Consider the following 26740-nt stretch of genomic DNA (forward strand, 5'->3'; position numbering starts at 1 on the left):
TTGTAGTCCCTAAGTACTTGCTTGAATTGAGAGTCCTTAGATTTGTGCGATTTATCATGTACAAAGAACACGCAGGTGGCGATATGTCCTAGATCCAAATACAGGAAAACTAAATATCCGTGTCGTACATGGAGTAAATTCTTATGCGTAGTACACATTTTTTCTACGTGTGTAAGGTGGTTAATGAAGAAGACACTGAATAAACACTGTTTGCTCCAAATATTGCTTGTAATCAAACTATACAGTACAATCAAAATTAGGACAATATATGTACTTATTACAATGTGAGCATTACGACAGAAAATTACAAAACTTTTCAGAACACTAAGAAAGTAATGCTGTTAAGAAAAGATGAATACTTTTTTTATCTGATGTACAAAGATCATGAAAAGTTTTGCATCACCCCTTTATTTCTAAATGGATGGTTTAGAAAACCTGAGACATTCAGATACATTCATTTTCAATGAGTCTATATCATCAAATCAACAAAAACTAGCACTCCTGAGGAATCTCAATACGTGGTGGTACGTCCACTTGCTCGAATGCAGGCATGAATACGTTGTGGCTGAACATCGATGAGATCATCAAGCCAAATTTTCCCACTCTTCAATGGCGATTCTGCGTAAGTCGTGCAGGTTACGTGGTCGTTGTCGACGTCCAAAAACGGCTCGTTGCAATCGATCCCAAACGTGTTCGATAGGGTTCATCCCCGGGGAATTCCATTCAGGTGATCATATCACGCTGAAGGAACGTGTTCACGAGAACTGCAGATGAGCATACGAGCTATCTACCAAAATGTTGGCGGTACGGTCCCACCATTGGCTGCAGAGTCTCGTCCGTGTACGACAGTGAAACTGACCTCAACATCCACGAGAGGTATATGGTAGCCACATCTAATGATGCCCCAAAACATAACACCACCACCACCTTATGGCACAGGTGGGACGCAAGGTTGAAGGTTTTCGATATTGCAGGGTTGTCTCTAAACACGTTGTCAGCAATTATCAGGGTGCAAAGTCTGTGACCAGTATTCTACGCCAGTACTGGGGCGTCCATGATTTTTTACGCACCTGTAATGAATCTATAGTGTTGTGATGTACGACGTGGATCTCGCAGTGGTAGTTGGGAAGGGAGACTCACATTAGGCAATCTCTCTTAATAGTTTGATGCGACAGTAGCCTTTTCGAACGCCAAATTCAGTTCTGGAGTACTGATCCCACGATTTCCTTGACTGAAAAGTGCCAGCCGCTGTGGTCGAGCGGTTCTAGGCGCTTCAGTCTGGAACTGCACGACCACTACGGTCGCAGGTTCGAATCCTGCCTCGGGCAAGGACGTGTGTGATGTCCTTATGTTAGTTAGGTTTAAGTAGTTCTAAGTTCTAGGGGACTGATGACCTCAGATGTTATGTCCCATAGTGTGAGAGCCATTTGACCATTTTTCGACTGAAAAGTGGTAGATATTGATTATCCTGGCACTTTCCGGATGTGGACGGCCTGTGTGGTATAAGATCTTAACACTACCTGTCAATTGGAACCGATTCCCTGTGCGCACCATATACCATTGACTCAAGTGAACACGTCGGGCAACTTCTCTGGTTGACAAGTTTCTTGTGCGCAACATGGCGTTGCGGATACTGTCATTGGTCACGATTGTCCTTCGTGGCATGATTGCTATCTAGCTACTGTGCAACAGACGTCTGTAATGCGCCCTTACTGGTGCTTTACTTTTAACTGAAATTCTGCTATCTACTCTAGTGCGGCGCTCTGCCCGTAGGTAGCGCTTGTGGTAACTGTATGTACGCTACTGGCCATTAAAATTGCTACACCACGAAGACGACGTGCTACAGACGCGAAATTTAACCGACAGGAAGAAGATGCTGTGATATGCAAATGATTAGCTTTTCAGAGCATTCACACAAGGTTGGCGACGGTGACGACACCTACAACGTGCTGACATGAGGAAAGCTCCTAACCGATTTCTCATACACAAACAGCAGTTGATCGGCGTTGCCTGGTGAAACGCTGTTGTGATGCCTCGTGTAAGTAGGAGAAATGCGTACCATCACGTTTCCGACTTTGATAAAGGTCGGATTGTAGCCTATCGCGATTGCGGTTTATCGCATCGCGACATTGGTGCTCGCGTTGATCGAGAGCCAATGACTGTTAGCAGAATATGGAATCGGTGGGTTTAGGAGGGTAATACGGAACGCCGTGCTGGATCCCAACGGCCTCGTATCACTAGCAGTCGAGATGACAGGCATCTTATCCGCATGGCTGTAACGGATCGTGCAGCCACGTCTCGATCCCCGAGTCAACAGATGGGGACGTTTGCAAGACAACAACCATCTGCACGAACAGTTCGACGACGTTTGCAGCAGCATGGACTATCAGCTCGCAGACCATGGCTGCGGTTACCCTTGACGCTGCATCACAGACAGGAGCGCCTGCGATGGTGTACTCAACGACGAACCTGGGAGCACGAATGGCAAAACGTCATTTTTTCGGAAGAATCCAAGTTCTGTTTACAGCATCATGATGGTCGCATCCGTATTTGGCGATATCGCGGTGATCGCACATTGGAAGCGTGTATTCGTCATCGTCATACTGGCGTATCACCCGGCGTAATGGTATGCGGTGCCATGGGTTACACGTCTCGGCCACCTCTTGTTCGCATTGACACGACCCGTGGCTCTACCCTTCATTCTGAGAAACCTTACATTTCAGCAGGATAATGGACGACCGCATGTTGCAGGTCCTGTACGGGCCTTTCTGGATACAGAAAATGTTCGACTGCTGCCCAGGCCAGCACATTCTCCAGATATCTCACCAATTGAAAACGTCTGCTCAATGGTGGCCGAGCAACTGGCTCGTCACAATACGCCAGTCACTGCTCTTGATGAACTGTGGTATCGTGTTGAAGCTGCATGGACAACTGTACCTGTACACGCCATCCAAGCTCTGTTTGACTCAATGCCCAGGCGTATCAAGGCCGTTATTACGGCCAGAGATGGTTGTTCTGGGTACTGATTTCTCAGGATCTATGCACCCAAATTGCGTGAAAATGTAATCACATGTCAGTTTCTAGTATAATATATTTGTCCAATGAATACCCGTTTATCATCTGCATTTCTTCTTGGTGTAGCAATTTTAATGACCAGTAGTGTACTCGTATGTTAACAAACATAAGGCTGACGTTCCAATCGATACAGGATCAGTCACAACAGAAACACGCTTACACGATACATCGGAGTGGTGCTACACTTTCGCTTACGTATGTATGTTCTCAGAGTTCATTAACAATGTCTTCATCAGTATTTCGAATGAACATAATTCTTTATTTCCAAATGAAAAAAATTAATTTTGTGTTACTCAAATGCCACCGTACTGTTAATGCCAAATTAATAGGCCATAATAACGGAGGGTTAAATACCCGCCAGGATAGCCGAGAGCGCGCCGGCACGGTAGCTCAGCGTGTTCGGTCAGAGGGTTAGCTGCCCTCTGTAACAAAAAAAAAAAAAAAAAAAAAAAAAAAAAAAAAAAACTGAGTTAAACGATCAACAACGAACTTACAAGGGTGTCTTACGACGTCCGTCCCGAGCAGATATGACGAACATAAGCGAACAAAATGAAATTAAAAAAAAAGAGCGCTAAGGCGCTACTTCCTGGACTCGGGTAGGCGCGCCGGCCCCGGATCGAATCCGCCCGGCGGATTAACGACGACGGCCGGTGTGCCGGCCAGCCTGGATGTGGTTTTTAGGCGGTTTTCCACATCCTACTAGGTGAATACCGGGCTGGTCCCCACGTCCCGCCTCAGTTACACGACTCACAGACATTTGCAACACATTCACACTATTTCACGATTTACACTATACGCATACTGCTGGGGTACACTAATTCCGTCCTGGGGGGTACGGGGTGGCGGCAGGAAGGGTAACCGCGGGACAATGCGCAAGCAATAGATAGAATAGTAACGAAGGGTTAAATCGGCCCCTTTCTCAGTATCGGGCGTGTGGTCCTGAGCAGACCGGACTCGGATGTGAGTTCCCGCGGAGGCCTGAGTAACGCAGAGCATTAATCGGGGAAAACACGAGCACGGCGTGGCTGGCGGTGAGGCGGTGGGGACGTGTACGCCGCGGCCGCGATCGCCCCCGCCCCTTCCACCCGCCGGTGACGTCTGCTGTGAGCCGCTGCTGCCAGTCGCGGGGGACATGCGGACGCGTGCGCCACGCCAGACCTGTGCCCGCAACGCGCCCACCACAGCAGACCGGCGAGCCGCGGCAGTGGACGCGACACCTCGCTGCACACTCTCCGCCAGACACTCCTGCGTCGTCCTCGAGCGCCGTGCAAAAAGCGACAGGTGAGAGGCTAATTCAGAGCTCACTGGGTCTTTATTACCTATTTCACGGGTTCTCCACCAATTGCAACCGATTTCCCAAGCTCTTGTGTTCACTGGTCGTTTATAGTCCTGATGTACCCATGTTACGACCAGCCCCCGATTCTTCAAAGAATGGACCTCACACTTATAAAACAGCTTCAAACGCCTGATGACTTTACAAATCGGATAATGTGTCAAACATTTCACGTTACGGCGTAAGCGAGAAAACGTTAAGAAAAGTCTGAAATTATGTTTTAAGCTCGTTTAAATTGCTCTTATCACGAAATTCTGCACCCTATTTCCCAAGCTTTTGTGTTCGCTGTTCGTTTATAGTGCCTGATGTACCCATGTTACGACCTGCCCCCGATTCTTCAAAGAATGGAACTCACACTTATAAAACAGCCTCAAACGCCTGATGACTTAACAAATCAGATAATGTATCAAACATGTCACGTTACGGCGTATATAAAGTTTGAAATTATGTTTTAAGTTTGTTTGAATTGCTCTTATCATGAAACGCTCCATTGAAAGCAAAAGCTACTTTTCGACGCATCTCAGTGTCTATGACGTCATATCTCCTGAACTATGTGTGGTACAAAGGTATAATTTTGGGGGTACCTTCAGTGGTACCTACGGATATTGTCTGTAAAGTGTACTGCCAGTAGAGTTAGTAATAAAGAAGTAATAAGTTAAAATGTCATCCATGATGCTGAAGCTTTACTTTGCTCCACTTTAAGCAGAAGCTATTTTTTCACATCTCAATATTTTTGACATCGTATTTCCTGATGTTTGAGTCGCACTATGATAATTTCGCTGTCACATTCAATGCTTTATGCGATACCATCTGCAGAATTTGTCGCGAGTAGAGTTACTAGTATATAAGGAATAAATGTCATGGCTGATCTGTATCTACAAGGATACTCTGCAAGCCACACTTAAATGCCTGACAAAGGGTTCATCGAACCACCTTCTCAATAATTCTCAATTATTTCACTCTCGAACATCGCGCGGCAAAAACGGACACCTATATCTTTTCGTGCGAGCTCTGATTGCCATTATTTTATTATAATGAGCGTTTCTCCCTGTGCAGAGTGGCGTCAACAAAATATTTTCGCATTCGGAAGAGAACGAAGGTGATTGAAATTCCATGAGAAGATCCCGCCGCAGCGAGAAACGCCTTTGTTTTAATGATAACCACCCAAATGCTCTTTCACGTACGTGATACTCTCTCCCCTGTTTCCCGATAATACAAAACGTGCTGCTCCTCTTTGATGTTCCTCGATGTACTCCGTTGATTCTATCTGGTAAGGATACCAGACGGCTTAAGTTTTACTGCAAGAGCATCGAAAATCTTGTGAGTGACAAACTTTTTTTCCTTTAACCATTTTGTAAGGGCGTCAGCGAGAAAATGTTTCATAAAGATTTGAAATTATTTTTACAGTTTGTTGTAAGTCGCTCTCACTCTCAAATACTGGATGAACACAGTCGCAGTAATTTGCGCATAGTGAGTGAGTACACAAAAGCTTTCTAACTGTAATACTTGAATTGCTATGTTAAACCTTTAAACAAAAGGTTATACCTCTTTATGAGTAGATTGTAACAGCAGTTTGAATTTTTAAATTCGGTCACCAGTATTATGAAATATTAAAAATCAAATTTTCGTCGTCCCTGTAAGCTATTAGATAGTCAATCCGGAACCGGGACAGTTAACCATGAACCATGCACCGCGTTAGTTGGCTGGTAGTATAGACAAGTTCAAGAGGTGCAGTGATAAGATATGAAATGAGGAAGGCCTCCGTTGAATCAGTGAGGAGAGGAACATGTGGAAAACATTGATAAGAAGAAGGAGTAAGATGTTTAGACGTATTTTAAGACATAAAGGAATAACTTCCGTGGCACTTGTGGAAGCTGTAGGGTAGATAAACTGTAAGAGAAGCCGCAGATTGGAAAATTTCCCACAAATCATCGACGTCGTTGGGCGCAAATGATTAAGAAGCAGAGGTTGGTACAAGGGGGGAATTCGTGGTGGGTAGCACCAAAATAGTCAAAAGACTAGAGACTAAAAAAAATATTTAGGGGTTGAGCAGTAATAATATTAGAGCCCACGTAATACATAGGGTATTTCCACCAATCTGACAATACATCATCTACGTTCATCTTTTGTAGAAGTCTAGAACCAGTTCAGAGCTCAAACGTAATGAGGTATCTCGAAAGAGTAGCCTCTTCTATGGAGTGCGAAAACGTCGATCATGCGAAAGCCAACTTGCCCTTTCCTCACATGATACCTATGGATCAATCAGGCAGATGCAGTGTTTCAAACATTTGACTCCGTACTACAATAACGGTCATTAACAAAACTGTGAATTGTGGGACCTCAAACAAAAGCTGTGACTTGAATGAGGAATCCTTAGTTTATGGAACGCAGCATGTTATCTCGGATACAGAGTGATCGACAGAAGTCAAAGTAATCTCAGGAGTACACAAGGGAAGTGTTTTGGGACACTTGTTGTTCAAGTTGTAAGTGAATGAGCAAGCAGACAATATTACTAGTAACCTTAGACTTTTCACAGACGATACAGTTATCTATAATGAAGTACTATCTGAAAAAAATCAGATCTTTAAAAAATTTCAAAGTGGTTCAAAGATTAGATACTTTCTTCAAATGTTCCGAAGTGTAAAATTACGCAATTCACAAAATGACTGGTAAGATGCAGCGAAAATACATTCAGTCTACAAAGGAGACTGGCTACAAATCAGTTGTGTGTCCCATCTTAGAATAATGCTCAAGTGCGTGGGACCAATACCAAATAGGACTAACAAGGAATACAGAATTTATACTATAATGCGATTGGTCACACGTTTGTCACATTGACAGTAGAGTGTCATGGAAACCGTAACCGGCAGATTCTTCAGATAGACGCAGATTATCTCGTAAAAGCCTATTTATAAAAAAATCAAGAACCGTTGTTAAATGAGGAATCTACAGATATTCTTCAATCCTCCCGTAGGGATTGCGAAGGCAAAATTAGGCTAATTACAGCTCGCACATAGGCATTTATGGAGTCATTCTTACTGCGTACAAACGAGATTGGAATGTCAATAAACCCAGTGCCATGCACTTTACGGTGGTTCGCCGAGCATGTAGAGATACAGGGATAGGCAAAAATGTAGGTGATGATAATCTTTGATTTGTGGGGCGCTCAACTGCGCAGTCGTCAGCGCCCGTATACGTTCCCAATCTGTACACAGTCCAGTATAGTCACCTTCATGAATGACGATGGAATGATGAGGACAAGACAAACATCCAGTCTCCGGCAGAGAAAATCCCCAACCCAGCCGGGAATCGAAGCCGGGACCCCGTGATCCAGAGATAGCAACGCTATCCACAAGACAACGAGCTGCGGACAAAAACGTGGAAACAGTACAGATACCGAACATTACCATGTCTAAAAAGATGTAGAAAATCCGTTGGCATTCAAAACAGCATCCAGTCACCTCTGACTTGATAAATACAGGTCCTCTACGGTTTTCATGGGTATCTTATCCCACTCTTCCTTCATGATATTGGCAAGTTGAACTAACACAGAGCCGGCCGGGGTGGCCGAGCGGTTCTAGGCGCTACAGTCAGGAACCGCGTGACCGCTACGGTCGCAGGTTCGAATCCTGCCTCGGGCACGGGTGTGTGTGATGTCCTTAGGTTAGTTAGGTTTAAGTAGTTCTAAGTTGTAGGGGACTGATGACCTCAGACGTTAAGTCCCACAGTGCTCAGAGCCATTAAAACCCTTTGAACTAACACAGACGCGTGTGGAGGCGATCACGCACCTTTGTCCAGAGCAGGCCACAAAGGCTCAGTAGTATTGAAATCTGATGACTGTGGTGGCCAAAGCAGGTGCCCCAATTCATTCTCGAACGCACAAAGAGTTTTGGACGATGCACGCTGTATGACCTGAGGCCCTGTCGTCTTGGAACGCAGCATCACCATAGGGGAACAGATATTGTACAATGGAAGGGATCTGATCACCCAGAATGGGCACATAAACCTTGAAGTAATATGGCCTTGAAGAGTAATCATGGGTGCCATGGAATACCTTGATATGGCTGCCCAAACCGTCACAAAAACCTCGTCATGTTTCACTCTTTGGACGTAAACTCGGCCAGAAGTTGGAACAGTGTGAAACAAGACTTATCCGATCAAATGGCATTCTTTTGTTGTTCCACAGCAAGGTTTTATGGCTTTGGCATCACGTTTTCCTGTTACCGTCATCTGCATCTCTGCATCACTGATGAGTGGTTTTGTAATTTCAGTTCGCCCTGCAAGTCTCTGCTTATGAAGATCCCTTCGTGTTGCTTTGTGCTGACAGGGTTCGCGAGTGCAACATTTAGTTTTGCCGTGACTTTTTCAGCTGCCGTCCTGTTAATTTTTCTCACAATTACACTACTGGCCATTAAAATTGCTACACCACGAAGATGACGTGCTACAGACGCGAAATTTAACCGACAGGAAGAAGATGCTGTGATATGCAAATGATTAGCGTTTCAGAGCACTCACACAAGGTTGGCGCCGATGGCGACACCTACAACATGCTGACATGAGGAAAGTTTCCAACCGATTTCTCATACACAAACAGCAGTTGACCGGCGTTGCCTGGTGAAACGTTGTTGTGATGCCTCGTGAAAGGAGGAGAAATGCGTACCATCACGTTTACGACTTTGATGAAGGTCGGATTGTATCCTATTGCGATTGCGGTTTATTGCATCGCGACATTGCTGCTCGCGTTGGTCGAGATCCAATGACTGTTAACAGAATATGGAATCGGTGGGTTCAGGAGGGTAATACCGAACGCCGTGCTGGATCCCAACGGCCTCGCATCACTAGCAGTCGAGATGATAGGCATCTTATCCGCATGGCTCTAACGGATCGTGCAGCCACGTCTCGATCCCTGAGTCAACAGTCGGCCGGAGTGGCCGTGCGGTTCTGGGCGCTACAGTCTGGAACCGAGCGACCGCTACGGTCGCAGGTTCGAATCCTGCCTCGGGCATGGATGTGTGTGATGTCCTTAGGTTAGTCAGGTTTAATTAGTTCTAAGTTCTAGGCGACTAATGACCTCAGAAGTTGAGTCGCATTGTGCTCAGAGCCATTTGAACCATTTTTGAACCTGAGTCAACAGATGGGGACGTTTGCAAGACAACAACCATCTGCACGAACAGTCCGACGACGTTTGCAGCAGCATGGACTATCAGCTCAGACACCATGGCCGCGGTTACCCTTGACGCTGCATCACAGATAGGAGCGCCTGCGATGGTGTACTCAACGAACCTGGGTGCAAGAATGGCAAAACGTCATTTTTTCCGATGAATCCAGGTTCTGTTTACAGAATCATGATGGTCGCATCCGTGTTTGACAACATCGCGATGAACGCACATTGGAAGCGTGTATTCGTCATCGCCATACTGGCGTATCACCCGGCGTGGTGGTATGGGGTGCCATTGGTTACACGACTCGGTCGCCTCTTGTCCCCATTGATGGCACTTTGAACAGTGGATGTTACATTTTAGATGTGTTACGACCCGTGACTCTACCCTTCATTCGATCCCTGCGAAACCCTACATTTCAGCCGGATATTGCACGACCGCATGTTGCTGGTCCTGTACGGGCTTTTCTGGATACAGAAAATGTTCGACTGCTGCTGGAGAAAAACCAACGTTTTGGCCATGGTTTCAGCGGCCTTCTTGTGGGTCTAATGGTGATAATTTTTATAATCAATTTTAGGATCAAAAGTTCTGTTGTGTTGGCTGAAGAGCCAACACCGTGTTACACCTGGAGGCCGAAGTGCACGCGTTTTAGTTCACGCAGGCTGGCGTGAGGAGGGAAGAACTATACTGACGTGAGGTCTGGAACATGACAAGGAATGAGAGTTCAGAAAGCGGACATAATTAGTTTGATACTTAACTTTAATCCATTAATGAGGAACGTCGCTTTTGACGGTACATGATTCACAATATTATCTGTTCAGAATAGTAACTGAATATGGCGCCTTGCTAGGTCGTAGCAAATGACGTAGCTGAAGGCTATTCTAAACTGTCGTCTCGGCAAATGAGAGCGTATGTAGACAGTGAACCATCGCTATCAAAGTCGGCTGTATAACTGGGGCGAAGAGGGTACCACCTAGCAAGTGTGGTGTCTGGCGGTGACACCACAAGTTTCATTTACAAATACTCAATATGTCCTCCACCAGATATACGACAAACATCCAGGCAATAACCAAACTCTTCCCATACTAAAATGGTTTTTGGATGAGGTCCGCCATGAGGAAACACATTTCACCTACTTTTATCCAGACATGTTTCGTTGAATTAACATCATCAGCGTTTCTTTTATTTTCTTCCTACTTATCAATAGGCTTTTACATCAGTCCTTAGAAAGAAAATGTTAGAATTCCTCCAGAGATGTTAGAATAGGCTAACGCGGCCCCCCTTATTTTTGCAATACATGCTACAGTCGTTAAACAGTATTAAAGACTAGTGATTGTGTAGGCTTCGAACAATATGTTACTTGATCTACACATTCATGAAGTTTGTCTCAGATGTTTTCTGTAGCTTGAGTGGGGACGTTATCATCTTGGAAAATGTAATCACTGGTTGAGAACAATTCTTACTGCATCAAAGGCCCCTGATTACCTTATCTCGTTGTATTAACTTTATCACCTACCTCTCCGTTTAAGTAATTACATCAATTACTGTAATCAATCGTTGACCGCCTAAACCATTAAGAAACATCAGTTGCACTTCACGAAAGAAAGAAGATAATCTAGGTTGTTTATTTCACCTGTTATTTTCCAGTGTTAAAGGTATGCTCTCCGGATTACATTAGCAGCGTCACAGTAGTCCAGGTTTCGTACGAATTGTCCGACTGAAACTTCCTCGTTGAATTTTCCTCATTTAATAGACGTTTGACAAAAGCAGCTGTACAGACGACACGTCTGCATGCTAAGTGCCGGCCGCGGTGGTCTAGTGGTTCTAGGCGCGCAGTCCGGAACCGCGGGGCTGCTACGGTCGCAGGTTCGAATCCTGCCTCGGGCATGGATGTGTGTGATGTCCTTAGGTTAGTTAGGTTTAAGTAGTTCTAAGTTCTAGGGGACTGATGACCACAGCAGTTAAGTCCCATAGTGCTCAGAGCCATTTTTTTTGCATGCTAAGTTTATATTGTTCCTGTGTGCTGTTTTCGTTAATATCGTATTTCGATGCAGAAATCAGCAGTCATTTCCAGGAAAATAATGTTATTAGATGTTACCGTCCTTGGTAGCAATCCACTGTAACCGCTCCACTCTCAGCTTCAGTAGAAGATGATATACTATAAACTCTGTATCCACCTCTGTCACGAAGTACAGTAACTTTAGATACCAATAGCATATATGTGATTCTTATTATGAGTATGTGAACTGAGCGGAGGAAGTTGGAAGTTCGTTAGAGCTTCTATGACAGTGTATCACCACAACATTTACAAACGTGCTGCAGCGCAGGGTATTTCTACCGTTTCAAATGTTCAAATTCGTGTGAATTACCAAGGGACCAAACTGCTAAGTTCATCGGTCCCTAGGCGTAAACTAAACACACACACCCTTACCCGAGGGAAGCCTCGAACCTCCGGCGGGAGGGGCCGCGGAATCCGTCACATGGCGCCCCAGACCACACGGCCACTCTGCACGGCCTTTCTAGAGGTGCTATAATGCAAGGATAAAATCAAGCACATCGGTGGCGCACAATAGGTGTCGGCAATCAAGGCCCACAAATGGGATGATATACTGATGTCTATATTCTGATGGAAGTTTATGAGGAAGTGGATAACATGTCATTACTTTCGTGCGTGCTCTGTATTTGAGAAATTCTCTCATATGTGAAAAGATTGTAAAATTAACGAAAAAAACTGTATTTAAATAATTTAAATACCACAGAGTTATAAAAAACATAGACTAAATGATAGCTAAATGTTTTCTTGTTTGTGAGCAAATGGGATTTAGAAAAAGGAATTTTTACTATAGCTGCTATTTTTACTTCACAGTTCGTTCATAATTGTAGATAACGTTACTGGAAAACAACGATCTGTCAGGTAAGTAAAATTAGTAAAAAACAGTTTTGATCGCACTGTCATTTATTAAAAATGTGACCGGTTTCCGCCTCTAGTAGTACGCCACCTTCAGATAATGCACAATCCGGCTGCCGATGACGACGCTTGGAACAGTTGAGCTGATGCCGGTCACAAAACTGTTAGAGACCGAAACCGGCCATATTTTAATAAATAAATGACTGTGCAATCGAGACTGTCTTTTAGTAATTTTACTTAACGAGAGTTCAACCAAGAGGCACAACATTTCTAACTTCTGAGAAAGTCATCAAAAGTGTTTTAGAGAAAGAAGAGGATATCCTGATCTTCCAATGTCAACCATTAGATCGTGCACGCAAACACATAACTAGTGTTGGATCTAATTGCAGGACTGTCATAATCCCAACTAAAAGAATGAGACAAAGATGTTGTTCATCCTATACCTTCTTTAATACTTTCATGGTGATGATATTTTCGGATGGAAGTATAAGGTAAGCACTGGGAACATCTTAATGATTTCTCGATGGCACAAGCGCTCCTTTATGTTGACGATCTCACACTGGTTTCTAAGAAATAAAATGGTCTGCCAATAGTAATGAATTAATTAAAATATGTTAGGAAGGGAACCAGAAAATTTCGATGCAGAAATCTAAAACTATGGCTTTTCTATATAAACATCTGCCTTTGACTAAAACTGTTGTTACCAATATAACAATAGAAGAACAAATACAATACATCACGCATCGCGTCTGCGACATGATGTACGATTATGATATAGATTTACAGAATGACGTAAATAAGGTTAATCACATTTGCAGGACAATGGACAGGCTTGTGACTGGTTGGCGTACGTCATGATTACGTGAGGCTACCAGAGATTATGCGCATATCTGCAGTGCTGGCGCAGGGGCGCCCGCAGGACCATAAACAATTCAGTGCATTTCTCTGTGCCTTCTCAGCATCGCGAGCTCGCTGGCACATACGACTAAGGTTATAGCAGCCGTCCCAGTTGAAGTTATCCTCGCACATTCTACATTCTATTGCGTTTTTAATACCAAAATCCCAGCATGTAGACTGCTAGCCATTAAAATTGCTACACCGTGAGGATGACGTGCTACAGACACGAAATTTAACCGTCAGGAAGAAGATGCTGTGATATGCAAATGATTAGCTTTTCAGAGCATTCACACAAGGTTGGCGCCGGTGGCGACACCTACAACGTGCTGACATGAGGAAAGTTTCCAACCGAATTCTCATACACAAACAGCAGTTGACCGGCGTTGCCTGGTGAAACGTTGTTGTGATGCCTCGTGTAAGGACTTCGAAATGCGTACCATCACGTTTACGACTAGCCGGCCGGAGTGGCCGAGCGGTTCTACGCACTTCAGTCTGGAACCACGAGACCGCTACGGTCGAACCTTCGAATCCTGCCTCGAGCATGGATGTTTGTCATGTTCTTAGTTTAGTTAGGTTTAAGTAGTTCTAAGTTCTAGGGGACTGATGACCTCCGAAGTTAAGTCCCGTAGTGCTCAGAGCCACGTTTCCGACTTTGATAAAGGTCGGATTGTAACCTATCGCGATTGCGCTTTATCGTATCGCCACATTGCTGGTCGCGTTGGTCGAGATCCAGTGACTGTTAGCAGAATATGGAATCGGTGGGTTTAGGAGGGTAATACCGAACGCCGTTCTGGATCCCAACGGCCTCGTATCACTAGCAGTTGAGATGACAGGCATCTTATCCGCATGGCTGTAACGGATCGTGCAGCCACGTCTCGATCCCAGAGTCAACAGATGAGGACGTTTGCAAGACAACAACCATCTGCACGAACAGTTCGACGACGTTTGCAGCAGCATGGACTATTGGCTCGGATACCATGGCTGCGGTTACCGTTGACGCTGCATCACAGACAGGAGCGTCTGCGATGGTGTACTCAACGACGAACCTGGCATCGCGATGAACGCACATTGGAAGCGTGTATTCGTCATCGCCATACAGGCGTATCACGCGGCGTGATGGTATGGGGTGCCATTGGTTATACGTCTCGGTCACCTCTTGTTCGCATTGCCGGCACTTTGAGCAGTGGACATTACATTTCAGATGTGTTACGACCCGTGGCTCTACCTTTCATTCGATCTCTGCGAAACACTACATTTCAGGAGGATAATGCACGACTACATGTTGCAGGTCCTGTACGGGCTTTTCTGGATACAGAAAGTGTTCGACTGCCTCCCTGACCATTCTCCAGATCTCTCACCAATTGAAAACGTCTGGTCAATGATGGCCAAACAACTGGCTCGTCACAATACGCCAGTCGCTACTCCTGATGAACTGTGGTATCGTGTTGAAGCTGCATGGACAGCTGTACCTGTACACGCCATCCAAGCTCTGACTCAATGCCCAGGCGTATTAAGGCCATTATTACGGTCGGAGGTGGTTGTTCTGGGTACTGATTTTTCAGGGTCTATGCACCCAAATTGCGTGAAAATGTAATCGCATGTCAGTTCTAGTATAATATACTTGTCCAAGGAATACCCTTTTATCATCTGCATTTCTTCTTGGTGTAGCAATTTTAATGGCCAGTAGTGTATAAGGGGCCATCACCAAGTTCCCATTCGAAGGGCGTACAGTCAAGAAACGTCATGCCAATCAGGCAAAATCGCGAGGAGCATTGAGGCAATGGTCCTATCGACGCACCAGGTTGAAGATACCCGCTAGGTAAAACACTGTGTCCTGCTGCATGAAGAAGAAGTCCGTAACTGGCTACTGCACATCCTCGTCCGACAAGGAGCGACGACCCTTCAACACCTTTTTTAAGGGACCTAAGGCGTGATAATCGCATGAGGAGAGATCGGGACGACAGGGCGGGTGCTCAAGTGTCTCCCGTTCGACTTTTCGTACGATATTTGCGATATGAGGACGTGCGTTATCAAGAAGCAGCTGCACCCCTTGTCGCACCATTCCACAGACATGCTGCCCCATACACATCCTTCATTCTCCGGTTGATGTGTACCGGTGTTTGTACTACGGCAAAAAATAACATCACATTGGTCTTATTAGGACGTACTTGGTAACAATAGCGTCACAGTCCACGTTTCCGCATTTACCGCACGCACGTCGGAAAGACGAGAATGCCACACTAATCCTTTGAATACATGTCGGTTCTTATATACCCGTATCGGAGTCACGCTACGTTGCATACACGCTGCAACAACGCCCTCAAATGGTAAATTTTATTTCGCCCCTTATAGAAGCATGGGACGTGATTTTAGATTCGTTCTTGTTGTGGTCTTCAGTCCTAAGACTGGTTTGATGCAGCTCTCCATGCTACTCTATCCTGTACAAGCCTCTTCATCTCCAAACGACTACTGCAACCTACATACTTCTGAATCTACTTACAGTATTCATCTCTTGGGTCCCCTCTACGATTTTAATCCCCCCTACCCCACACCCACATCAATCCAATACTAAAGTGGACATCCCTTGATGCCTCAGAACGTGTCCTACCAACCGATCCCTTCCCCTAGTCAGCTTGTGCCACAAATTACTTGTCTCCCCAATTCTATTCAGTACTTCCTCATTAATTACCTGATCTACCTATCTAATCTTCTTCATTACTCTGTATCACCTCATTTCAAAAGTCTGTATTTTCTTCCTGTCTAAACTGTTTACCGTCCATGTTTCACTTCCATAAACGGTTACACTCCATTCAAATACTTTCAGAAAATACTTACTGACACTGATATCTATATTCGATGTTAACAGATTTGTCTTCTTCAGCAATGCTTTCTTGACAATGCCAGCCTACATTTTATATCCTCTCAAGTTCGACCATCAGCAGTTATTTTGCTGTTCAAATAGCAAAATAGCAAAACTTCATCAAGTTTCCTAATTTAATTCCCTCAGCATCACCTGATTTAATTCGACTACATTTCATTATCCGTGCTTTGTTTTTTTGATGTTCATGTTATATTGAAAGGTATGTGTTAAGGTATTATCAAGATAGATCCAGAAAATAAAGTCGATAATTTCCAACCGCAAGGTGGAAAGAGTACAATAGCTTTGAGTAGGACGATCTTTGATGGTTAAGAGAGCCGGGCGCGCACAGTAAAAAACTCGGTAGTCGCAGCTAGGTGCCTGGAGGAAGCAGACGTGCGGTGATAGCTTTAAGGTACGATTCGCGCTACGCAGTTTTCAGGTTGTACACTGAGCAAACTTTATAGCACGTTAATGGGAGAAGCTATAAAATGATTTCAAAATTGTTTTTGTTAGATTGTACACTGAGCAAACTTTAGCACGTTAATGGGAGAAGCTATAAAATGATTTCAAAATTGTTTTTGTTAGATAATGTTCAGAGTTAGGATTTGTGGGTCAAAGTTTTGACGCAGAAAGCGTTTTGTAAAATTTTTTGTAAGAGTGATTCGTGCTACAAAAATGTTGGAAATGGTAGTTTTTGTAAATGACTTAAATTTTTAACAATATATATATATATAGTCAAAAATTTATATATATATATATATATATATATATATATATATATATATATATATATATATATATTAAATTAAAATTTTATATATATATATATTCAAAAGTTTATATATATATATTAAATTAAAATTATATATATATATATATATATATATATATATATATATATATATATATATTGATAAAAATTTAAGTCATATACAAAAACTACCATTTCCAACATTTTTGTAGCAGGAATCACTCTTACAATATATATATATATATATATATATATATATATATATATATATATATATTGTTGTTGTTGTCTTCAGTCCTGAGACTGGTTTGATGCAGCTCTCCATGCTACTCTATCCTGTGCAAGCTTCTTCATCTCCCAGTACCTACTGCAACCTACATCCTTCTGAATCTGCTTAGTGTATTCATCTCTTGGTCTCCCCCTACGATTTTTACCCTCCACGCTGCCTTCCAATACTAAATTGGTGATCCCTTGATGCCTCAGAACATGTCCTACCAACCGATCCCTTCTTCTGGTCAAGTTGTGCCACAAACTTCTCTTCTCCCCAATCCTATTCAATACTTCCTCATTAGTTATGTGATCTACCCATCTAATCTTCAGCATTTTTCTGTAGCACCACATTTCAAAAGCTTCTATTCTCTTCTTGTCCAAACTATTTACCGTCCATGTTTCACTTCCATACATGGCTACACTCCATACAAATACTTTCAGAAATGACTTCCTGACACTTAAATCTATACTCGATGTTAACAAATTTCTCTTCTTCAGAAACGCTTTCCTTGCCATTGCCAGTCTACATTTTATATCCTCTCTACTTCGACCATCATCAGTTATTTTGCTCCCCAAATAGCAAAACTCCTTTGCTACTTTAAGTGTCTCATTTCCTAATCTAATACCCTCAGCATCACCCGACTTAATTCGACTACATTCCATTATCCTCGTTTTGCTTTTATATATATATATATATATATATATATATATATATATATATATATATATATATATATATATATACGAGATCATCATTGTGTTTAAATCTAACAGCCTGAATCATAATCATCATCCTTTGATTGTATTGAATATCAAAATGATTAGTAAAGTTACCCACCTAAAGAAAGAATGTAAAGGAAATGAGGCCTCATGCAATATATATGTGCAGTCCATGGTTTGAAATCGATTTTGGTATAACTACAGTTATCAGAGCAAAGTTATTTCAAATAACTAATTTTATGCCATTGCACAACTGGCATTATTCAAGTGAAGATATAATTTCATTAAGTAAACATCGGGGCCAAAAGTTAATTTTTCAGTACCATCTTAATGTCATTGCACAAACGGCATTATTCGCTTAAACTTGATTGCTGAGTCAAATACGTGTTTCATTACTGGCAAAATGGAGGAGTGCAAGAAACAAGTTCTCCCACGCAGTCGGATGCAGGTTTCTTGAATATTTTGAAACAATTTTTTCTTTGATACTTACACTAATTAAAAAGGAAACAATTTTGGTTAGATACTTTCACTTTTAAAGATAATTTTGGACATGATACTTTCAATATCCTCGATTCAGGACACTGCCCATACCGTTCATCTGTTCTTCCAAGTCCTTTGCTGTCGCTGACAGAAATACAACGTCATCAGCAAACCTCAAAGTTTTTATTTCTTCTCCCTGGGCTTAAATTCCTACTCCCTTTACTGCTTGCTCAGCGTACAGATGGAATAACTTTGGGAGTAGACTACAACCATAACTCACATCCTTCTCAACCACTGCTTCTCTTTCATGCCCCTCCACTCTTATAACCGCCGTCTTTTTTCTGTACAAGTTGTAAATAGCCTTTGCTCCCTGTGTTTGAGCCCTGCCATTTTAGAATTTGAAACATAGTATTCCAGTCAGCAATGTCAAAATTGATTGTAAATGCTCTAAATGTAGGTTTGCCTTATCATAACCTGTCGGCTAAGAGAAGCCGTAAGTCAGTATTGTCTTGCATGTGCCTTCATGGCTTCAAAATCCAAACTGGTCTTCCCCAAGCACGGTTTCTACCAGGTTTTCCATTCTTCTGCAAAGAATTCGTGTTATTATTTTGCTACGATGACTTACCAAACTGATAATTAGGTAACTGTCACACCTGTCAGTAACTGCTTTATTTGGATTTGGAATTATAACATTCTTCTTCAAGTCTGATGGCATTTCACCTGTCTCACAAAACTTGCACATCAGATGGGAGAGTTAGGTCACGCATGGCTCTCCCAAGGTTCTAAGTAGTTCTGACGGAATGTCGTCTACTCCACGGGTCTTGTTTCGACTTAAGTCTTTTCAGTGCTCTGTCAAATTCTTCTTGCGGTATCATATCTCGTATTTCACTTTCATCTACGTCCTCCTACATTCCAATAATATTGTCTTCAAGTTCATCTCCCCCCTTCCAAGTTTCAGCTTTCGCTTCTTTGGCTAGGACTGGTTTCCCATCTGAGCTCCTGATATCCACGCAGCTGCTTTTCTTTTCTCCAAAGACCTCTTTAATTTTCCTGAGGCGCTGTCTATCTTTCCCCTAGTTTCATCAAACCTTACTCTTTCTTTATTAGAGAGACTGTGTTGAGAACTACATCGGTCAGCCTATTCGTACCTTTGCCGACTGCCGTGCGGAAAATCAAAGGCACATTAAGAATGGAGAACTAGAGAACTCTTCAGTTGCTGAAGTCAGTTTAACAAATAAACACACTATAACGTCTGATAAATAAAAATCTTGTCCCACACTTCTACATACTGGGATTCTGTTATAAAAGAAACAGTAGAAATTAGAAAATGCGAGAACAACTTCAGTCGGGACGCCGCTATAAGAAAGCGAGGTCTAGGTGCTGAGCAGCCACGGAGAATGCACGGAACTTTTCACATTCACACGGGTCGCTGGCACTAAGTGCGCAGACATGGACACAACCTCTAGCAGCACCTCTAGCAACATGATGCACGATAAACAATAATGATCCGTCTATGGCCACCAGAACGGCAGCCAGTTATTTATGGCAAAACTGTGGAGGATTATGTAGGATTACCCATATTGATGCGAGAAGTAAAACGAGTATGCCTTATAGAGGATGTCGTGAGAAACTTCGATCTCATAGATTACTACAAGCCAAACGCACATAACACGAAGTCAGAACTCCTTTCCCCAACAGCTCACACCCACCACTGCAGGTGCACTAAGAGCTCTCGCATCGGCGTGCCATGTGTGTGACGATTCCCACGTTGTACCATTCAGTGTCTCTGTGACGCAATGTTTGATTTCCGTAGATTCTCTATCCCATACACAGTAAAAAATCTTAACTCGTGCCTTAAAGTACGATATACAACTACAGAGCGGCAAGTTAAGTTTTTACCTTTTTCTGTGTTTTCGTCGCAGTATATTTATTAAATTTCGTGATATGTTTGTCTGTTTAAACGCTTAATCTCGCATTTTTGTAAATGAAAATTCATTCAGTCTGTAGCGCAGTAGTTGGTCACTGAACAGCCAGCTACATAGCTGATTAACGTATCAGTGTCCATTCGTGACATATCAGGAAGGCAGCATGTTGCACATCTAGGATTCTGTCCGCTTTTATAGTTTATTTCTTCAGTTGGTCTTGCTAGGATCCTTAGGATGCGCGTGTACTGTGAGCGGATGCAGGAGAAGCTGGCCGCAGTTTGCGAACAAAACAATGGTTCAAATGGCTCTGAGCACTGTGGGACTTAACTTCTGAGGTCATCAGTCCCCTAGAACTTAGAACTACTTAAACCTAACTAACCTAAGGACAGCACACACGTCCATGCCCGAGGTAGGATTCGAACCTGCGACCGTAGCGGTGGGGCGGTTCCAGACTGTAGCGCCTAGAACCGCTCGGCCACTCCGGCCGGCAGTTTGCGAACAGCTGAATCCGCTTTTGGCTACGTTCAATCACCTTCAGGCTGCTGTCTCGGCGTGTAGCGGTGGCGGAGAATCCGGCGCGTCGCATGGGACACCTCAGGTGTCGCCTGTTTTGCGCACCGGCTCTGCTTCCAAAGTACCTCCTAGTGCACCTGACGCGGTGGACTCGACCTTACAGAAGGATGGGTGGCGGGTGGTAACACGGCCACGTCGATCGAGGCGGAGGGCTAACGTGGAGACTGGCCGCCTGGGCTCGCCTATTCACCCTGTGAGTGGACACGTGGTCGCTCCTTCAACAGGTTCCGAGCAAGCGCAAGGGGGAGGTGTTCACTAGTTATTGGGAGTTCCAATGTTACGCGCGCTATGGAGCCACTTATGCAAATCACATTCAGGATTGGAAAGAAAGCCAATGTGCACTCGGTATGTCTGCTGGGGGGCCTCATGAGGGATGGGGAGGAGGCCTTGCCTGCACCTACTGACCGTGCAGGGTGCAGCCGTCTGCAAGTTGTGGCTCACAACGGCACCAGTGATGCCTGTAGCATGGGTTCTGAGGCCATCTTCAGTTCGGACAGGTAGCTGGCAGAGGTGGTGAAGACTGCCGACCTCACGTGCAAGGCGCAAGCAGAATTCCCAATTTGCAGCATTGTTCCCAGATTAGACCACGGTCCTTCGGCTTAGAGCTGAGTGGAGGGTGTGATAAACCTTTTGCATTTCCTTTATGTTTTCGTCTTCTTTAAAGTCAAAGAGAGAAGATGAAGCGGTAGCCCATCATAGAGCCTATTCCTACCGTCATGTATTTTTTGACTTTCAGTTGTTGAAAAACATTTTCTGATACCAGTAGGAGGAAGGAAGGATTCGCGCTCAGCTAGTGAACGCGTGAGAAGCACGCCATTTTTAGCGAGTAATTGTAGACCGCCATTTTTGGGTCGCTATGAATAAGTGAGGAGTATGTATTTCATTATGTGCACCGTTTGGAAAAATACAGTATTGTTTTATTAACAGAAAGGTCGTGTGAGTTGTTATTTCAAATAGTACAATAATTACAAGAACTGAAGCCCACCTGTGTACTTTGGAAAATTACGAAGATCCGATAAGCTTAATGGGAACACGGTCAAGACTTCAAAGGTGAACACGGCGACCAAACGTAGCATTATAAAGAATGGTAAGCACAAATCTACAGCGGAGAAAGAAACTACTTCGCCCTGCAAAATAATATGAACTAATACGAATTTATTTCCAGGCATAGCTCAGCTTATTGTGCTTGTCATTCATGCCGAAAAATTAATCTCATTAATTCAATACATTTTAAAAAGCCACGCATTTTATTATCATCTATTCCATTATTTTATTATATTATAAGGGTCTCATCCAAAGGCTTGATCGACTCTGTGACAGTCTTGGCTGCAGATTTCTAGACCTGCGTTAACGTGTGGGGATTTGTAGGGCTCCCCTTGATAGGTCAGGGATGCGCTACACAAAGAAAGCAGCTACTCGGCTAGCAGAGAGCTCGTGGAGTGCACAAGAGGGATTTTCAGGCTAGGCGGTGGTCTGAAGTGCTTCGACAGAGACTCGCCAATCGATATGCAGCAAGGGAAGTCAAACGGCTTTCAGAACAAAGACACCTCAACTGTCACAATTTTATCAGTAAACTGTTGAAGTGTTCGTAATAAAGTTCCCGAATTTACTGTCCTCCACGAAAGTTCTCGTGTTCAGGTTATTGTTGGGACCGAGATCTGGCTGAAACCCGAAGCGTAAAGCTCTGATATATTTAGCGAATCGTGGAATGTATAACGGAAAGAGAGATTAGAGGGCATAGGAGGGGGAGTGTTCATTGAGGTTAACAAAAATATTGTCTCTGTTGGGGTCAAAGTTGAATGTGACTCTGAAGTTATCTGGTCACGTACAACAGGTGGAGGTGAAACGAAGTTATTTGCTAAATATTTTTACCGGCCACCGTAATCCGCTGTGACAGGAGTCATGTAAAGGAAGTCTATAGTCAGCAGCGCGTAAATACTCAGATCCTGTAGTACTAGTTGGAGACGACTTAACGAATCGAGTATAGACTGAGATGTCTATGGATTCATTAGGCGTAGGGGAGCGGGGGAGGGGTGCTGACAGACATGCGAAATACTTTTGTACACGTTTTCTGAAAACTGTGTCGAGCAGCTAGCTCGGCAGCCCACACGCAATGTAAATATCTTAGACCGTGTACCTACAAATATGCTGGATCTCACTGACCAACGTCAGGAAAGAAACGGGGACTGGCGATCATGTTGTCATTATAGCAACTATGATTACGGAAGTTAATAAATCAGTCAAGAAGGCTAGCAGAGTGTTTCTGCTAGACAGAACATATAGGCAGATGTTAGCATCTCACTTAGCGCACTGACAACACTTACTTCAAGTAAAATGGACGTAGAGGATTTATGGGCAAAGTTTAAGCAGACTGTAAATCGTAATCTGGAGTGTTATGTGCCTAATAAGTGGCTAAAGGATAAAAAAGGCCTAGCATGGTTTCATAACGAAATTCAGAGGATGCTGAGAAAGCAGAGGTTTTTGCACTCCCTGTTCGAAAGGTAACACACGAATGACGACAAGCGAAGGTTAATAGAGATCCATGCGTCTGCGAAAAGATCTATCCGCGAAGCATACAAAACTACCAAGGTCACACCTTAGAAAAAAATCTAACGGGGAACCTGAGAAAATTCTGTTTTTATGTACAATTGATAAGCAGGCCAAAAGGTTCCATTCAGTCCTTTGTTGACCAGTCTGGTGTTGCAGTTGAAGATAACAAAACGAAAGCCGAAGTTTTAAATTTCACGTTCAAGAAATCATTCACACAAGAGAACCATACAAACATACCGTCGTTTGACCATCGGGCAGACTCCCATATGGACGACATAGTAGTAAGCATCCCTGGCGTAGCGAAACAACTGAAAGATTTGAAAGCAAATAAATCACCAGATACGGATGGAATCTCGATTTTACGAAGAGCACTCTACGGCACTGGCCCCTTGTCTAGCCTGCATTTATCGTCAATCTCTCGCCCAGCCTCAAGCCCCAAAGCACATGTCACTCCAGAATATGAGAAGGGTAAAAGAACGGACGGCAAAATTACAGGCCAATATCGCTAAATTCAGTTTGCTGCAGAATCCTGGAACATATTTTCCGTTCGAACACAACGAACTTTCTTGAAACTGAGAAGCTTATGTCCACGAACCAATGTAATTTTAGACAGTAATTCTCATGCGAAACCAGGCTTGCCCCTCTCTCACATGATATACTGAAATAATGGATGAAGGGCAACCGGCAGATTCCTTATTTCCATATTTCCGAGAAGTATTTGATAAGGTGTCCTATTTCAGCCTGTTAACGAAGGTACGAGCATTTGGAGTAAGTTCACAGATATGTGGATGGCTGGAAGACTTCTTAAGTAAAAGAACCCAGTATGTTGACCTCGACAGCGAGTATTAATCGGAGACAAGAGCACCGTCAGGTGTGCCCCAGGAAAGTGTGATGGGACCGCTATTATCCGCTAAATACATAAATGATTTGACGGACAGGGTGGGCAGCAATCTGCAGTCGTTTACCGATGCTGCTGCAATGTACGATAAGGTGCCGAAGTGAGTGACTGTAGCAAGATACAAGACGAGTTAGAGAAACCTTCCAGTTCGTGTGATGCATGGCAGCTACCTGTAAATATGGAAAAATGTAAGTTAATGCGGATGAGCAAGAAGAACAAACCTGTAATGTTCGGATACAGTATTACGAGTGTCCTTAACACAATAAAGTCGTTTAAATGTCTAGGCATAACGCTGCAAAGCAATATGATATGGAACGAGCATATGAGAACTGTGGTAGGGAGGGCGAATGGTCGACCTTGGTTTATTGGGAGAATTTTAGGAAAGAGTGGTCCATCTGTGAAGGAGACCACGTATAGGACGCTGATGAGACCTATTCTTGAGTTGTTGTTGTTGTTGTGGTCTTCAGTCCTGAGACTGGTTTGATGCAGCTCTCCATGCTACTCTTTCCTCTGCAAGCTTCTTCATCTCCCAGTACCTACTGCAACCTACATCCTTTTGAATCTGCTTGGTGTATTCATCTCTTGGTCTCTCTCTACGATTTTTACCCTCCACGCTGCTAAATTGGTGATCCCTTGATGCCTCAGAACATGTCCTACCAATCGATCCTTTCTTCTAGTCAAGTTGTGCCACAAACTTCTCTTCTCCCCAATCCTATTCAATACCTCCTCATTAGTTATGTGATCTACCCATCTAATCTTCAGCATTATTCTGTAGCACCATATTTCGAAAGCTTCTATTCTCTTCTTGTCCAAACTATTTATCGTCCATGTTTCACTTCCTGACAGTTAAATCTATACTCGATGTTAACAAATTTCTCTTCTTCAGAAACGCTTTCCTTGTCATTGCCAGTCTACATTTTATATCCTCTCTACTTCGACCATCATCAGTTATTTTGCTCCCCAAATAACAAAACTCCTTTACTACTTTAAGTGTCTCATTTCCTAATCTAATACCCTCAGCATCTCCCGACTTAATTAAACTACATTCCATTATCCTCGTTTTGCTTTTGTTGATGTTCATCTTATATCCTCCTTTCAAGACGCTATCCATTCCGTTCAACTGCTCTTCTGTCTCTGACAGAATTACAATGTCATCGGAGAACCTCAACGTTTTTATTTCTTCTCCATGGATTTTAATACATACTCCGAATTTTTCTTTTCTTTCCTTCACTGCTTGCTCAATATAGAGACTGAATAACGTCGGGGAGAGGCTACAACCCTGTCTCACTCCCTTCCCAACCACTGCTTCCCTTTCATGCTCCTCAACTCTTTATAACTGCCATTTGGTTACTGTACAAATTGTAAATAGCCTTTCGTTCCCTGTATTTTACCCTGCCACCTTCAGAATCTGAAAGAGAGTATTCCAGTCAACATTGTCAAAAGCTTTCTCTAAGTCTACAAATGCTAGAAACGTAGGTTTGCCTTTCCTTAATCTAGCTTGCAAGATAAGTCGTAGGGTCAGTATTGCCTCACGTGTTCCAATATTTCTAAGGAATCCAAATTGATCTTCCCCGAGATCGGCTTCTACTAGTTTTTCCATTCGTCTGTAAAGAATTCGCGTTAGTATTTTGCAGCCGTGACTTATTAAACTGATAGTTCGGTAATTTTCACATCAGTCAACACCTGCTTTCTTTGGGATTGGAATTATTATATTCTTCTTGAAGTCTGAGGGTATTTCACCTGTCCCATACATCTTGCTCACCAGATGGTAGAGTTTTGTCAGGACTGGCTCTCCCAAGGTTGTCAGTAGTTCTACTGGAATTTTATCTACTCCCGGGGCCTTGTTTCAACTCAGGTCTTTCAGTGCTCTGTCAAACTCTTCACGCAGTATCATATCTCCCATTTCATCTTCATCTACATCCTCTTCCATTTCCATAATATTGTCCTCAAATACATCGCCCTTGTATAGACCCTCTATATACTCCTTCCACCTTTCTGCTTTCCTTTCTTTGCTTCGAGTACTGCTCGAATATTTGAAATACGTACCACGTCGGATTGAAGGAAGATATCGAAGCTATTCAGAGGCAGGCTGTTAGATTTGTTACCGGTAGGTTCGAACAACAGTTAAGTGTTACAGAGATGCTTCAGGAACTCAAATGGGGATCCCTGGAATGAATGTGACGTTCTTTTGGAGGAGTACTGTTGAGAAAATTTGGAGAACCGACATTTGAAGCTGAGTGATAAACGATTCTACTGCCGCTAACATACATCGCGCGTAAGGATCACGAAGATAAGATACGAGAAATTAGGGCTCATACGGAGGCATATAGACAGTTGTTTC

General features: G+C 43.4%; 1 protein-coding gene across 1 annotated transcript in view; it reads left to right on the forward strand.

Annotated features, from left to right (window-relative positions):
* LOC126177474 (serine proteinase stubble-like) overlaps positions 1-26740 on the forward strand; it is a 382648-nt gene that overhangs the window by 151952 nt on the left and 203956 nt on the right. Inside the window, exon 2 of the mRNA XM_049924460.1 lies at positions 4067-4356. Coding sequence (XP_049780417.1) covers positions 4067-4356 — 290 coding nt within the window. The remainder of the gene's footprint in view (positions 1-4066; positions 4357-26740) is intronic.

This window comes from Schistocerca cancellata, chromosome 1 (genome assembly GCF_023864275.1).
Source record: "Schistocerca cancellata isolate TAMUIC-IGC-003103 chromosome 1, iqSchCanc2.1, whole genome shotgun sequence".
NCBI classification, from domain to species: Eukaryota; Metazoa; Arthropoda; class Insecta; order Orthoptera; family Acrididae; genus Schistocerca; species Schistocerca cancellata.